Raw genomic sequence first — 16500 nt, 5'->3', positions numbered from 1 at the left:
GCGATCATTTTGCATAAACTATTAAGTAGCTACTCAGCTACTTAATAGCTATTCAGTGTGCAAATAGTGTGCAAATTAAGCCTTTAGCTGAATGCAGTTAATAGCCCGAGGGCTCTTATCTGCTTTCAGTTCCTTTGTTCTCCAACGGGAAATAATGCTATCAGCACCACCCGTGGAGAACTCCTGATAAGGCCGAATGATGATTTTTAGGTTGGCCTGAATTTAATGATCAGCTAGCAGTGCACAGAAAAGTGCTCGATGGCCGCGCGTTTAGATACAATGATGATCGCTCACCCGATGACCCTGGAGGTCCCTTCCAACTCTACCATTCTAATAATAATCTTTATTTGTATAGTGCCAACTTCTTCCACAGTGCTTTCTATGATTCTATGAACTCATACAAGCTGTACATATATAATTATATACAGCATATACCCAGGTCATACCAGCATGGTCCATATCACTATATACAGGATATGTAGCTTATACCAGCTATTCATATATAATTATATATGGGAGATATCCAGTTTATACCAGCATGGTCCATATCACTATATACAGGGGGATGTACATCTCCCTGTATATAGTGATATGTTGCATGGTGATATAACCTGGATACGTCCTGTATATAAGTATGCATTTATAACTGGCATTCCTTATACCAGTTATACATATATGATTATATACAGTACATACCTGGTTGCACCACATGGTCGCTGCTCTCCTCCTCCACTATCAGACACTGTCAGTGCATCACTGGCTGGCACTGCACTGATAAATTGCAATTGTGACCAATGAAAACTGCAGTCTCTCAGTGAAAGAGAGGACTGCGCATCGGGGGAGTCTGCTGCATGTAATTGGCTGCCCCGGGTAATGGCCATCTCCTCCCTGAATGCCACTCACAGCAGAATCGCAAGCCATGGCAGCGATCTAGTATATACAGGGGGCCTGTGGGCCCCTTTTGATAAGTGGCTGGGTCGCAATTGCGACTCCTAGCGGTAAAGAAAATCTTTTGTCCTACGTCAGGTCAATTGGGGCTTACTAAAGATGAGCGAGCGTACTCGTCCGAGCTTGATGCTCGTTCGAGCATTAGGGTACTCGAGATGCTCGTCACTCGAGACGAGCACCACGCTGTGTTCGAGTCACTTCCATTTTCTTCCCAGAAACGTTTGCGCCGTTTTCTGGCCAATAGAAACACAGGGAAGGCATTACAACTTCCTCCTGTGAAGTTCCAGCTCTATCCCACCCCCCTGCAGTGAGTGGCTGGGGAGATCAGGTGACACCCGAGTATATATACTGGGGCCGGCCGCGGCTCGCCACAGATGCACGCTGAGAGACATTAGGGAAAGTGCCGTCCTGCTGTAGCTGCTATAGGGAGAGTGTTAGGCTGTTATCTTCGTCTTCAAGAACCCCAACGGTCCTTCTTAGGGCCACATCTGACCGTGTGCAGTACTGTTGAGGCTGCTTTTAGCAGTTTTGTACATTTTTTTTTTGTATATTGGGCGTGCAGACCATAGCGTCCTCAGTCTGCAGTCATTTTACTGAGTATAGGGGCAGTACTGGTGAGGCAGGGACAGTGGTACAGGGAAAGAGATATACTGGCTATAAGGCAGTGGGCTTTTTCAAAAAAATTTGAAAAAAAAATCTTTGGGCTGCCTGTGACCGTGTTCAGTTTACTGCGTGTCTGCTGGGGGTAGTAGTCGCTCACTATTACCCAGCTAGGTGTTACTGCAGCCTTGCGCATAATTTTTTCTGGCTGCACTGTGCTTTCAATAACCACAGTCATCCTCCAACAGGGAAATCCATATACAGGCTATATAGGCAGTGGGCTTTTTCCCAAAAATTGGAAAAAAATACTATATTTGGGCTGCCTGTGACCGTCTTCAGTTTACTGCGTGTGTGCTGGGGGTAGTAGTCGCTCATTATTACCCAGCTAAGCCTGTGACCGTGTACAGTTTACTGCGTGTCTGCTGGGGGTAGTAGTCGCTCATTATTACTCAGCTAAGCGTTACAGCAGGCTTGCGCATAATTGTTTCCTGGCTCTGCTGTGTCCGTTACATGATCGCCGTCATCCCGCCAGAGGGAAAGAGTATACATATATATGCTGCATACGGTGTCTGTCTGGATTTTCACCTCACCGTTTTAAAAAATTGAAGCAAAATACTTAAAGGGGTTGTCTCGCGAAAGCAAGTGGGGTTAAGTACTTCTGTATGGCCATATTAATGCACTTTGTAATATACATCGTGCATTAAATATGAGCCATACAGAAGTTATTCACTTACCTGCTCCGTTGCTAGCGTCCCCGTCGCCATGGCTCCGTCTAATTTCGGTGTCTTCTTGCTTTTTTAGACGCGCTTGCACAGATGGGTCTTCTCCCTTCGGCTCAGCTCGGAAGCAGCAGAGTTTTGGCTCCGCCCCCTTGTATGCGTCATCGCGTAGCTCCGTCCCCGTCACATGTGCCGATTCCAGCCTCCTGATTGGTACACGTGGCCTGAACTCGCGCTGTATGCCCTGGAGGTGCTTGCTTGCCCTGCGGCTAGCGTCTTGTCAGAGAGGGTGTTTAGTGCGGCTGGGGAAATAATCACGGATAAGCGCACCCGCCTGTCAACTGACAGTGCCAACAGGCTTACACTCATAAAGATGAACAAAGCCTGGATTTCCCCAGACTTCTCTTCTCCACCAGCGGACAGCAGCGGTACCTAAACAATACGTAGGCTGCACCCGCGGATGGAAGCATCGTTCTCTATCACCATAAAAAACGGGGACCTTTTAGCTTAATCAATCTGTGTATTATATTCATCCTCCTCCTCCTGCTCCTCCTCCTGAAACCTCACGTAATCACGCCGAACGGGCAATTTTTCTTAGGCCCACAAGGCTCAGTCATATTACTTTTGTAAACAATGTTTATACGTTTCAATTCTCATTAAAGCGTTGAAACTTTCACCTGAACCAATTTTTATTTTAACTGGGCTGCCTCCAGGCCTAGTTACAAATTAAGCCACAGTAACCAAAGCGATTAATGGGTTTCACCTGCCCTGTTGGTTGGGCATGGGCAATTTTTCTGAGGTACATTAGTATTGTTGGTACACCAATTTTTTTGGGCCCTCGCCTACAGTGTAATCCTAGTAATTTTTATGGGCTTCGCCTGTACTCATGGTACAGCAAGGTGTGTGGGGTTGGCCTACACTTTTGCTACATAAATGTAACTGGGGCCTTGTCTATACTGCAACTACTGAAATGTGAAAGAGACTGTTATCTCCCTAAACTGCTGCAACGGGAATGTTACTGTGGCCTGTCTTGACTGCTACTACAACTGAAATGGAACTAATACTGTGCTCCCCCTATACTGCTGCTAGTGATATGTTACTGGGGCCTGTCTAGACTGCTACTACTACTGAAATGGAACTCATACTGTGCTCCCCCTATACTGCTGCTTAGGAATTGTTACTGGGGCGTGTCTTGACTGCTACTACTACTGAAATGCTACTACTACAGGCCTTTGGCCATACTGCTGCCACGGAATTGTTACGGGGCCCTGTCTATTCTGCTACTACTGAAATGAAACTAATACTGTGCTCCAGCTATACTGCTGCTAGTGATATGTTACTGGGGCCTGTCTATTCTGCTACTACTGAAATGCTGCTAATACTAGCCTCTGCGCAGCCTGACTAGGGCTTGCATTGTGGGCTGAAGCCAACCTGCATTTCTTCTCGCATTCCATCAGTTCTAAGGGAGGCACTGCAATGGGATATATTTATGTACCATCGGTGGGTTCCAGGGAGCCACCCATCCTTTTGGGTGCACGCAGACACACCATAGGGGAGTTCGTGCTATCTGTGACAAATCTTAATTACCCAGACTGACTGGGGCATGCAGTGTGGGCCGAAGCCAACCTGCCTTTTTTTTTTGACATGCCATCAGCTATGAGGGGTACTGCAATGGGATTTATTTATGTACCGTCGGTGGCTTCCTGGGACCCACCCCTGCTGTGGGTGCACACAGACTTCCCAAAGCGGAGTTCTACCTACCTGTGACTATGAAAATAACCCAGCCTGCGTGACTAGGGCTTGCAGTGTAGCCCGAAGCCAACCTTCCTTTCTTCTCGCGTTACCTCAGCTTTAAGGGAGGCACTGCAATGGTATTTTTTTTGGTACCGTCGGTGGCTTCCTCAGAACCACCCCTGCTGTGGGAGCACATTTAGTTCCCATCGCAGTGCTTTACCTGTCTGCCACTAAGACACTGAGTGACTTGGATAGGGGGCATAGTGCAGATGGCTTTCCCCTTGCAGTGTCGATTGAGCCACCTGACACCTAGACAGAATGAACACTGTGTGGGCACATGGATTCCCCATCGCTACGTAACTCTTGGTGACATTTGCAGCTCCTGACGGAGGTGGCACAGGATTGGAATGAAGATCGAACGTCGATTTGTCAGTGATTCTCAACTGGATTGTGGGCTATCGCCCCGCCCCTTTTAAAGAGGGTCGCTACCTGGCCCTGCCAACCCTCTGCAGTGTGTGCCTCCGGTTCCTCCTCATCACAGAAGCAATTATAAATTGACATGAGGGTGGTGTGGCTATGAAGTGAGCGTGTGGCATGGGGGCAGCTGAAGGGAGCGCAGTGACACTTTTGTGTGTGCAGCAGACGCTGGGTCGTGTGGGGCGGTTGGGCAGCATGTAACCCAGGAGAAGTGGCAGCGGAGTGTCATGCAGGCAGTGATTGTGCTTTGTTGGAGGTAGTGTGGTCCTTAGCTAAGGTATGCCTTGCTAATGAGGGTTTTTCAGAAGTAAAAATTGTTAGGGGGGGGGGCACTCTTGCCGCTATTGTGGCTTAATAGTGGGACCTGGGAACTTGAGATGCAGCCCAACATGTAGCCCCTCGCCTGCCCTATCCGTTTCTGTGTCGTTCCCATCACTTTCTTGAATTTTCCAGATTTTCACAAATGAAAACCTTAGCGGAGCATAGGTCCCATACAAAAATGCTCAGGTCACCCATTGACTTCAATGGAGTTCGTTACTCGAAGCGAACCCTCGAGCATCGTGGGAAGTTCGACTCGAGTAACGAGCACCCGAGCATTTTGGTGCTCGCTCATCTCTAGGGCTTATTCAACATATGTGGCACAAGCTTTAAGGCCTCATGTCCACGGGGAAAATCAGGCCCGCTACGGATTCTTTATGTAGAATCTGTAGCGGGTCCCTCCTGCCCCGCGGACATGAGGCCTAAAAATCAGAATAAACTCACCTGCTCCGGACGATGCGGATCTTCCTTCCTTCGTGGCCGGATCTTCTTTCTTCGGCCCGGCAGATGTGCTCGGCACGCCGGCAGCGTGCCGCGCGCATGCGCCGGGCACATCCGCTGGGCCAAAGAAAGAAGATCCGGCCGCGAAGAAGGGAAGAACCGTATCGTCCGGAGGAGGTGAGTTTAATTCTGGTATGGGCATGTCCATTTTTTTCCCGCACGCGGATCCGCGCCTGGCGGGAAAAATGACATCTGCAGGTATTTAACTACCTGCGGGTGTCCAATGCATCCCTATGGGGCGCGTATCCACGTGCGGGAGAAACGCTGCGGATTTAAAGCCCGTGGACATGAGGCCTAAATCCTCGGATTTACTTCTAATAGCTTAAATAGCAGCAGCTGTCTTCTTTTCCGAGCGCTAGACACATGTAAACTCCAAGCCCTATCTTTTCACTCAGTGAGAAAAATCGGCGACCGAAAATCGCTTATGTGAATAAATGCATTGGAATCCAATGCTTCACATGGTCGCTATTTTTCAATGCAGCTCCAATAGCTGCATAAAAACACTTGTGCGAATGAGGCCTAAAAGTAGAGATGAGCGAGCATACTCGCTAAGGACAATTACTCGAGCGAGCATTGTCTTTAGCGAGTACCTGCCTGCTCGGAAGAAAAAAATTCGGGTGCCGGCGGGGGGCGGGGAGAGCAGGAGGGGAGATCTCTTTCTCCCTCTCCCCCCCCCCCCCGCTCCACCCTGCTCACTCACGCCACTCACGCACCCGAATCTTTTCTTCTGAGCGGGCAGGTACTCGCTAAGGACAATACTCGCTCGAGTAATTGTCCTTAGCGACTATGCCCGCTCATCTCTACCTAAAAGTGATTCTCTGATTCCACAAAACTGATGACTTTTCCCTAGGCCGAATGCACACGGCAGGTCCAGATTCCGCCTGCGGAATCCCACATTGAATCCAGCCCTGATCACGTTGGGGGACGCTGCGTACCTGTCGTCTACTTCACTGGCGTCCACGTGGAGCTGTCTTCTTCCAGCTTTTCTATACTCTGGGTGGTCCATATGGCTCGCAGTACAGATTTTTTTTCAAACTCCTGCTTTTCCCATGGAATCCGCGACCCATCCGCAAGGGCAATTGTGGACAGGCCGAGGGTTGGAGTCAATGGAAGTCGTCTGAGGGGGAACTGCAGGAAAATGGAGCATGCTGCAATTTTTTTCATCCACGAGCCGGAAACTGTAGTTGGTTTTTCCTCATGTTCATGAAGAATCATTTTTCCATAGCGTGCTATGGAGGATTATTGATGCAGAACCCAGAGGTGGACACCCACTCTGAATTTCGTAGCAAAAAATCTGCCTGTGTGCGTGAGGCCATTGGCTATATCATCAATACTACATAGGCGAGGTCTGACCACAGTGGTACTTTCCCTTCATTGTTCAACAGGCACTGCTCCAAACCTCTAGTAGTGACTGTGAAAGTATTAAGGATTCTTTGTTACACTTGTTAATCAAGGGTTAATATTTAGTGTGTGTGAGCTATCCTTGTAGTACAAGCAGTGATTCCTGAAGACCATATTTAGTCATTGATGAACCAGAGATTGGAGTTGCAGGAAGATCATTTGCATATTGTAATTATACAGTTAGGCTAGGTTCACATGGGGTGGAATTTCCTTGTGGGAATTTGCTAAGGTACATCCAGGTATTAGCCAGCCATGTGTATGAGAATTTGCAAAAATCTCATCCACTCGGGGCGGTCAGTCTGTCGCAGTAGAACCGGCGTTGCTGTGCGGATTTAGAATATGCAGCATGTCTGTTTTTTTCTGCTACGGCCTTGCTCCTCTCTATGGGGAGAGAAAGCCACAGTGGAATGCTGGCGGCTGAACCACTCCAAAGTCCACAGGTTTTGAAGCTATGCTTTTCCAGCGGAATTCCCGCAGTTTTTTGGTGCTGCCAAACCTCATGTGCATGAAGAATCATTTTTCCATAGCGTGCTATGGAGGATTATTGATGCAGAACCCAGAGGTTGACGCCCACTCCGGATTTCGTAGCAAAAATCTGCCTGTGTGCATGATGCCATTAGCTATATCATCAATACTACATAGGCGAGGTCTGACCACAGTGGTACTTTCCCCTCATTGTTCCACAGGCACTGCTCCAAACCTCTAGTAGTGACTGTGAAAGTCTTAAGGATTCTTTGTTACACTTGTTAATCAAGGGTTAATGTTTAGTGTGTCTGAGCTATCCTTGTAGTAAAAGAAGTGATTCCTGAAGACCATATTTAGTCATTGATGAACCAGAGATTGGAGCTGCAGGAAAATTATTTGCCTATTCCCTGTGCATTCTGGGAAGAGCAAAGAATCACTGTAAGCATAAGAGTGCTGGAATTAGCTGGGTTTAGCTGCTCGGAAGACATCGCCAAGCCAGAGATTGGAATTGCCGGAAGATCATTTGCATATTGTAATTGTACAGTTAGGCTAGATTCACATGGGGTGGAATTTCCTTGTGGAAATTTGCTAAGGTAGATCCAGATATTAGCCAGCCATGTGGGTGAGAATTTGCAAAAATCTCATCCACTCGGGGCGGTCCATCTGTTGCGGTGCAGATTTAGAATATGCGGCATGTCTATTTTTTTTTTCTGCTGCGGCCTCGCTGTTCTCTATGGGGAGAGAAAGCTACAGTGGAATGCTGGCGGCCGAACTGCTCCAAAGACCGCGGGTTTTGAAGCTACGCTTTTCCAAAGGAATTCCCGCAGTTTTTTGGTGCGGCCAAACCACAGGAATTCCGATGGATATCCGCCCCGTGTGAACCTGGCCTTAGTATTTTACAAGTTATATATCCTCACTACAATTCTTGACTTTTAGACGTTTGGAAGTGGACATCAACTGACAACATGGGAAAAGAGAGGAGCCATTTGGTGAGCTGCAATGTATGCTATATGTTTACAGACCTACCAAAGGAAAAGCCAAACTTCACCTGCCAGAAATGCAAGCTGGGGTCTCTACTGGAGTTAAAGGTGTGTAGTCTTCCGGAGAGAATAGCTACATTAAAACATATTAAGAAAGGTGAGGATTTCCTTGACAGAGTAGAAGAAAGTCTTCGAAATTTTGAAGGAAAAGAAATGTCCAGTGTACATGCAGAAGCAGAGGAATGGAAGTAGTGACCCAAAGAAGCAAGATCAGGAGTCAGCCAGCACCCATACTGCTCGGGAACCGGTACGAAGTTTTCACACAGGGGGACCTGGTACTGGTTCCTGAGCAGAAGGAGAAGGAGGTACAGCAAGAAATGACTCTACCCACAAAGAGTAGAGGAGAAAGGGTTACAGCAAGAAATGACTGTACGCACAAAGGACAGAGCAGAAGAAAAAGAGGTACAGCCAGAAATTACTCTACCCACAAAGAGCAGAGGAGAAAGAGGTACAGCAAGAAATAACTCTACCCACAAAGAACAGAGCAGAGGAGAAAGAGGTACAGCAAGAAATGACTCTACCCACAAAGAGCAGAGGAGAAAGGGTTACAGCAAGAAATAACTCTACCCACAAAGAACAGAGCAGAGGAGAAAGAGGTACAGCAAGAAATGACTCTACCCACAAAGAGAAGAGGAGAAAGAGGTATAGCAAGAAATGACTATACCCACAAAGAACTGAGGAGAAAGAGGTACAGCAAGAAATAACTCTATCCAAAAAAGCAGAGGAGAAAGAGGTACAGCAAGAAATAACTCTATCCACAAAGAGCAGAGGAGAAAGAGGTACAGCAAGAAATAACTCTACCCACAAAGAGCAGAGGAGAAAGAGGTACAGCAAGAAATAACTCTACCCACAAAGAGCAGAGGAGAAAGAGGTACAGCAAGAAATAACTCTATCCAAAAAAGCAGAGGAGAAAGAGGTACAGCAAGAAATAACTCTACCCACAAAGAGCAGAGGAGAAAGAGGTACAGCAAGAAATGACTATACCCACAAAGAACTGAGGAGAAAGAGGTAGAGCAAGAAATAACTCTACCCACAAAGAACTGTATAGTAAGCGCACATAGTCCTCTTGAATGGACAAAAAGAAGTGCTGTTGTGAAGAAGAAAGGAGAGTGGTGGTTGTGGGGGATTCCCTATTGAGAGGAACAGAGGACACTGACCCCTCATGAGAGGTGTGCTGTCTTCCAGGTGCACAAATCAGATGTGTCTGATAGGCTGTCAAGACTCTTCAGTCCTACCAATTCCTACTAATACATGTAGGGACAAATGACACTGCAAAAAGGACCTTGTAACTATCTGCAGAGACTTTGAAGACCTCGGAAATAAGATGAAGGAACTAGGAGCACAGGTGATCTTCTCATCCATCCTCCCAGTGGATGGCCATGGAATAAGAAGATGGAACAGGATTCTAGAGGTGAACAACTGGCTATGTCAATGGTGCCATCAACAAAGATTTGGATTCCTAGACCGTGGAGTGAATTACCTATATGATGAACTGTTTATTAGAGATGGGCTGCGCCTTAGAAAAACAGGTAAGCATATATTTGGTAGGCAACTTGCTTCACTCATTAGGAGACCTTGAAACCAGAACAATTAGGGAAGCAAAAGGCCAGATAAAAATATACAGCTACTTAATACATCTGAGAACCTCGCTATCAGAATAGGAAAAAAAGAACAAAGACAAAAAATTCAGAAGGCAAATATAGGAGCAAGAAACACCGATCACAAACTAAATTCTCTTTACATAAATGCCCAGAGCATGGGAAACAAACAAGGAGAATTGGAGCTCCTAACACAGGAAGAGAAATATGATGTCATAGGCATCACTGAAACTTGGTGGAATGATGCACATGATTGGAATACAAGGCTTGAAGGATACAACTTATTTATAAGAAACAGAACAAAAAAAGTGGAGGAGGTTTTGTGATGTATGTTAGGAAAACATTCATCTCCACAGAGATTCACGCTTCAGAGCATGGGAGTTCTGTAGAAAGTGTTTGGGCAAGAATACAAGGGGAGAACAACAGAAAGGACACTATTGTAGGCATTTACTATAGGCCACCTGGACAAGCAGAAGATATGGATGAACTATTTCTACATCAGAAGGCCAAGCTCTCAAAAAAGCACGACATAGTGATTATGGGAGATTTTAACTATCCAAACATTTGTTGGGAATCTCTCTCAGGTAAAAGTAATGGAACAAACCAATTCTTATCCGCTCTTGCTGACAACTTTATTTACCAAAAGGTTGAAGAGAAAACAAAGGGATCTGCTATCCTGGACCTAATTCTTACAAACAGGGAGGGAATGGTTGAGGAAGTAAGAGTAGCTGGGACCTTAGGAGGCAGTGATCATGCTATCCTTGAATTTTGAATAAAAAGGGGAGGAAGACCTGAGAAAACTCAGACCTCAAGGTTGGATTTTAAAAGACTCAGAAAGAGGATAGGAAGAATCCAATGGCTGGATGTTCTTAAGGACGGAAATGTCCAAGACGGTTGGGAAATATTGCGAAATGAGATTCTGAAAGCACAATCATTAACAATTCCTAAAAGAAGGAAGAATGGAAAGCATTTAAAGATACCCCGATGGGTGAACACAGAACTTGCACACATGTTAAAAACAATAAGTTTATCAAATGGAAAGAGGGGGCAATATATAAAGAACAATATAAAGAAGGTGTCACAACACACTGCAAATAGCCCAAGAAGGCGCAACATTTCAGCTCCTATTCAGGAGCCTTTGTCAGGCCAGTCTCATGCACAGATAACACCAGTTTTATACACAACTGTTTCAAACACTAATTAAAAATTGACCAATCGGTGCTCACTAGAGATGAGCGAGCGTACTCGCTAAGGCAAACTACGAGTACCTTATGCGAGTACGTGCCCGCTTGTCTCAAAAGAGTCGAGTGCCGGCGGGGGAGAGCGTTGAGTTGCGGGAGTGAGCAGGGGGAAGCAGGGAGGGGAAGAGAATTAGAGAGAGATCTCCCGGCCACTCCCCGCCCCCCGCCGCCACCCAAATCTTTTGAGCCGAGTGGGCAGGTACTCGTATAAGGTACTACTTGCTCGAGTAGTTTGCCTTAGCGAGTACGCTTGCTCATCTCTAGTGGTCACACATCATTATCAGGTATATGTTCAAAAGTTAAAGTTCAATCTCTCCTCACTGTTGCGATCAATGAGAGGAGATGAAGCTTCTTAGCGGAGGCCTACACATTTGAACCTCAATGTGATCCTCCTCCATGGAGCTTCCCCGGCATCTATGCATGCGCCCTTTGGCAAAATGCAGGACACATGCACAAAAGCTGGGGAGGGTCCGAGAAATTTAAAATCTCACAATTCCGCTCACATTAGTGGGTCAGAATTATGTAATCCACTTGCAGAAAACAGAACGCAACAGTTTCTATTTTATTGCAGATATCCGCAACATAGAGACCATTGTGCTCTTTGGTCGTAGATATGCCCGCAGCCCATACACAACCACATTGCGTACGAGCTGCTGGTACTCTGGTTATCCTTAAGTGATGGCGCGGGTATTATAATCAAAAAAAGGGGTACTGCAAATGACCGTTTGTGTGAGCACATAGTTATGCGCAGTACATTACGCGGCCGTATAAAGGGCCATAGCCGGGCTCACAGCTGGGATCCGCTGCAGGCCTCCGCAAGCGGATTGCACATACGACTGTGTGAGTCCGGGGTTATTTAGATCAGGGGTCCCCAACCACCGGGCCGCGGACCGGGGCCGGGCCGTTGGATGCTTAGCGCCGGTCCGCGGCACCGCCGGGAAATTTTGCTCTAAACACAAGGCCCGCGGGCCGAATCCGGCCCGCTGCCTTGTGTTTTGTGGCCCGCGGCGTGCTGACGCCGCTCACCACTGAAGCGATTACCAGCGGGGGCACCGCAGCTCCCCGCTGGTAATTGCGCTGAGCCCGGCGCACACTGACGTCTGTGCAGCCAGGATTCTCCTTCCCGAGTCCCCTGCTCATTAGTTCCGCAGGAGAGGACTCAGGGAGGAAGCGTTCCGGGCTGACGTCAGGGCAAGCAGACAGGGAGCGACAGCAGGGAGGAGTTAAGTATATGAGTTGGGGGGGGCTGCTTACTACTAGGGGGTGCTGCCTATTACGGGGGTGGGGGGCTGCATATTATGGGGGGGGGGCTACCTATTACAGGGGAAGGGGATGCCTATTACTGGGGGGGCTACTTATTACTGGGGGGGCTGCCTATTACTGGGGGGGGGCTGCCTATTACGGGGGTGGGGGGCTGCATATTATGGGGGGGGGCTACCTATTACAGGGGAAGGGGATGCCTATTACTGGGGGGGCTACTTATTACTGGGGGGGCTGCCTATTACTGGGGGGGGGCTGCTTATTACTGGGGGGGCTGCCTATTACTGGGGGGGGGGACCTGCTTATTACTGGGGGGGACCTGCTTATTACTGGGGGGGGTTGCTTACGGGGGGGCTGCTTATTACTGGGGGGGGGGGCTACTTATTACAGGGTAAGGGGTTGCCTATTACTGGGGGGTGGGGTGGGGGCTACTTATTACAGGGGAGGGGGCTGCCTATTACTGGGGGGGCTGCCTATTACGTGGGGCTGCCTATTATTGGGGGGGCTGCTTATTACTTGGGGGGGTTGCTTACTGTGTAGGCTGCTTATTACTGGGGGGAACTTCTTATTACTGGGGGGACCTGCTTATTACTTGGGGGGGTTGCTTACCGTGTGGGCTGCTTATTACTGGGGGGGCTACTTATTACAGGGGAAGGGGCTGCTTATTACTGGGGGGGCTGCCTATTACTGGGGGTGAGGCGCTGCCTATTACTGGGGGGGGGACCTGCCTATTACGGGGGGTGGACCGGCTTATTACAGGGGCGGGGCTGCTTATTACGGGGGTGGGGGACCTGCTTATTACGCGGGGGGGGGGGACCTGCTTATTACGCGGGGGGGGACCTGCTTATTACTGGGGGGGAGCTAGTTATTACAGGGGGAGGGGCTGCTAATTACTGAGAGGTGGAGGCTGTCTATTACTGAGGGGTGGCGGCTGTCTATTACTGGGGGGGGGAGATAAATTATATGCTGCCCTTTGTGTGTGCTGGGAGGGGGGATAGATTATATACTGCCCTATGTGTGTACTGCCAGGACATTCTAAATGTCATAAATAAATAAGAATGGACTAAACTCCAACCCCCTTCATAACCCCGCCCATATAACCAAAGCCCCGCCCATGTCCCACCCAACTCTGCCGCGCCTTGTAAAAATGGTCTTGCTGGAAGTCGGTCTCTGGTGCCAAAAAGGTTGGGGACCACTGATTTAGATCGCTACCTGTAATATGTAATTTACACCCCAGCAAGTTGCCAGTGTGAAGGAGCCCAAAGAGATTAAAGGGGTTGTCCCGCGCCGAAACGTTTTTTTTTGTTTTCAAACCCCCCCCCCCCTTCCCCCGTTCTGCGCGAGACAACCCCGATGCAGGGACTTAAAAAAAAAAACGCACAGCGCTTACCTGAATCCCCGCGCTCCGGTGACTTCTTACTTACCTGCTGAAGATGGCCGCCGGGATCTTCTCTCTCGGTGGACCGCAGGGCTTCTGTGCGGTCCATTGCCGATTCCAGCCTCCTGATTGGCTGGAATCGGCACGTGACGGGGCGGAGCTACACGGAGCTGGCATCCTGCACGAGCGGCCCCATTGAGAAAAGAAGAAGACCCGGACTGCGCAAGCGCGTCTAATTTGGCCATTAGACGCCGAAAATTAGACGGGCTCCATGGAAACGAGGACGCTAGCAACGGAGCAGGTAAGTGAAAAACTTCTTATAACTTCTGTATGGCTCATAATTAATGCACAATGTACATTACAAAGTGCATTAATATGGCCATACAGAAGTGTATAGACCCACTTGCTGCCGCGGGACAACCCCTTTAACTGAATAGACATAATTACTGTAAATGACTGCAGCAAAAAGCAATCAAAGGCATAGTCCGCAATTATGGCATCTTTCTGTCTTGATTTTATGAAATACAGGCGGATTGTTTGACTTTAGAGATCATGAACACAGATAATATACATACACTGATGACAAGGAAGTCCTGCAATGTCCTACGATTGTGTATTCGCCCTCCCATGCAGGCAGCATAGAGGAGTGGCTTCTTGCAGCCAGCTAAATATAGTCCTTACAACCCGGGTTTATTTTAGCAGTGACGGAGGTGGGAGAGGGGATCCCGCACAAACCGACTGCACCCCTCCCCTTAAATCCCCTGTACAGTGAGTGCAGCTTGCTGTCACTATCAGCTAGGACAAGTGTGGGAAGCTGAGCTACCACTATGGAGGTGCTATCATCTCTCAGCCTGAACGATCTGGTTGTATCTTTCTCCAAATTACCTGTTTTCCCACTCTTCGATGTGGCATATTATATTATCTCCATCCTGTATCTCAAGTATGAGCCAGGTGGGTCATTTCAGCTTAAAATGTGCATGCACTAATGGTATTTGCTCGTAAAGTCTAATGCATGTGTTCTGCATACATAGTTCTCACCAAAAGGGGTTAACTGCCAGTCTGTAACAACTGCTCATTTTCCTTTTAAGGATATAGACATTATTGTAAGACAATGCATGGATGAATTGTTGGCAGTTTTCACACTACTACAATGAAAGAAGGCTTCGGAAAAATGACTTAAATGACACAACCGCAATGTGTGAGCCCAGCCAGAAGTTGGTAATTAGATAGCAGAAAATACTAATTCAGAATCTTATGGTTACAAAATTGTAGCTTTTTGTAGTTCAGTTAAATTAACCCCCAAAATGAAAAGAAAATGTAATGTAGCAATAATAATGTAATGTGAGGCAGGGAGCAAGCTGATGCACAATTACACAAAATGAATGTCAGGTTGGGCTCGATTTCGTCCCGTTATGCGGCCGTGTTAATCACAGACGCACGATGGGATCAAACGAAACCATTGATTTCAATGGTTTTGTTTTCATTAGCGGTATACTCGTCTGTTAATAGTACGGGCAAGAAAATATAGGACTTGCCCTATCTTTCCCACACATAGCATTAAGTGTGTACGGAAAAGATAGGGCAGGACCTCTCTTCCTGCTGTTTTTTACAAACTAGCGCAGAGTTTGAAAAATCAGAGAAGCAAAAACCCTGTTCATGCGCAACTACGATCTGTAGCGTCAAGCGTAGTTGTGCATACACTTATGTGTTTTTGCCCTTAGCCAGAAAAAGTTGTCTCAATTCAGAATATATAAAGTCCAGTTATATTCACCCAGGACCCGATAGCCCAATCCACAGTCATAAATGGTAAATCAAGTCTAGACAATCATTTCGCATGTCAATTCTAAATGTGCAAACATCTTATTGGTGACATCGTAGACCATCAATGATTGCCAGCAGGAAAGGGGTCAAACCTTTTGGCACTACTCAGTAAAACCTATTATGGGATCCATGATCACTCTTGGTCCCTCGTTATGCTGCCGTAGGATTCCAATGAGTTACATAATATAATGCCCACCGAAAACTCCAATTTTTCTACATGCAGGTACGAATGCAGACTAAAAGAGTGTAATTTCTGCACAAGAATTCTGCAACTCCGGCTGCTTTATGTGATAGACTAGAGATATCATCGTTTTCTGTCTAATTTAGCTGATGGCAGTAGGCTTAAAAAACACATTTTTTTACTCTTTCTTTTTATGTTTTTCAACCAGCCATATTGAAAACTGAAATAGAATCACATGCGGCTCTTCATGTTCTTTTTTTTGTGTGGTTTTGACCGCACCATCTGAATACATTCTATGGCTACATTCACGCAGTGGAGCGTGATATCGATAGCGAGAAACTAGGCCCAATGTTGCACTCACCAACGTGCACATTTCACGCCAATGCAAAGCATTTTTGTTTTAAGAACTCTTCGCATCACTTCTGTGAAATTGCAATCTGCATGCACGTTTCACACGTGTCAAAGGATCACAAGTGTTTCCCAATGGGAAACATCACATCACACTTGCATGCACATCACACAGCATGCGAGTGCAATGTGATGTCTTATAAGGTCCAATTGAAAGCAACAGCGAGGCATTCTGAGGGAACCCCCAAGATAGAATGTGCTGAGATACTGCGAGGAAAAAGATCGCTCAAGTGAATTAATCCATTCAAAATATTGAATTTCAAATTCGCGTAAGTGTTGCACAAAACTTGGGTGAAAATACAGCCCATTTGAATAAGCCCCAACATATACAAATTCCCCCGCTCCGGTCTTGTGGGTGCTCTCTGCAGTAAATTGGTCGTATTTGCCGTAGTCTGCATTCTATGAATGAC

The 16500-nt window shown here is 47.2% G+C and overlaps 1 protein-coding gene across 2 annotated transcripts in view; it reads left to right on the top strand.

Moving 5' to 3' along the window:
* Positions 1-16500, top strand: part of TMEM38A (transmembrane protein 38A) — a 67054-nt gene that overhangs the window by 15173 nt on the left and 35381 nt on the right. Inside the window, exon 1 of one of the 2 annotated variants that reach the window (XM_066604619.1) lies at positions 14395-14631. The exons of the other annotated variant lie outside the window; for it this stretch is intronic. Within the exon in view, the coding sequence (XP_066460716.1) occupies positions 14508-14631 (124 nt within the window). The 5' untranslated portion in view covers positions 14395-14507. Of the gene's footprint in view, positions 1-14394; positions 14632-16500 lie in introns of those variants that run through there. 2 annotated transcript variants of the gene reach the window in all.

The sequence above is a fragment of the Eleutherodactylus coqui genome, chromosome 5 (genome assembly GCF_035609145.1).
Source record: "Eleutherodactylus coqui strain aEleCoq1 chromosome 5, aEleCoq1.hap1, whole genome shotgun sequence".
NCBI classification, from domain to species: domain Eukaryota; kingdom Metazoa; phylum Chordata; class Amphibia; order Anura; family Eleutherodactylidae; genus Eleutherodactylus; species Eleutherodactylus coqui.
The sequence above is the reverse complement of the archived record's forward strand: the minus strand, read 5'-3'. Positions and strand labels throughout refer to the sequence as shown.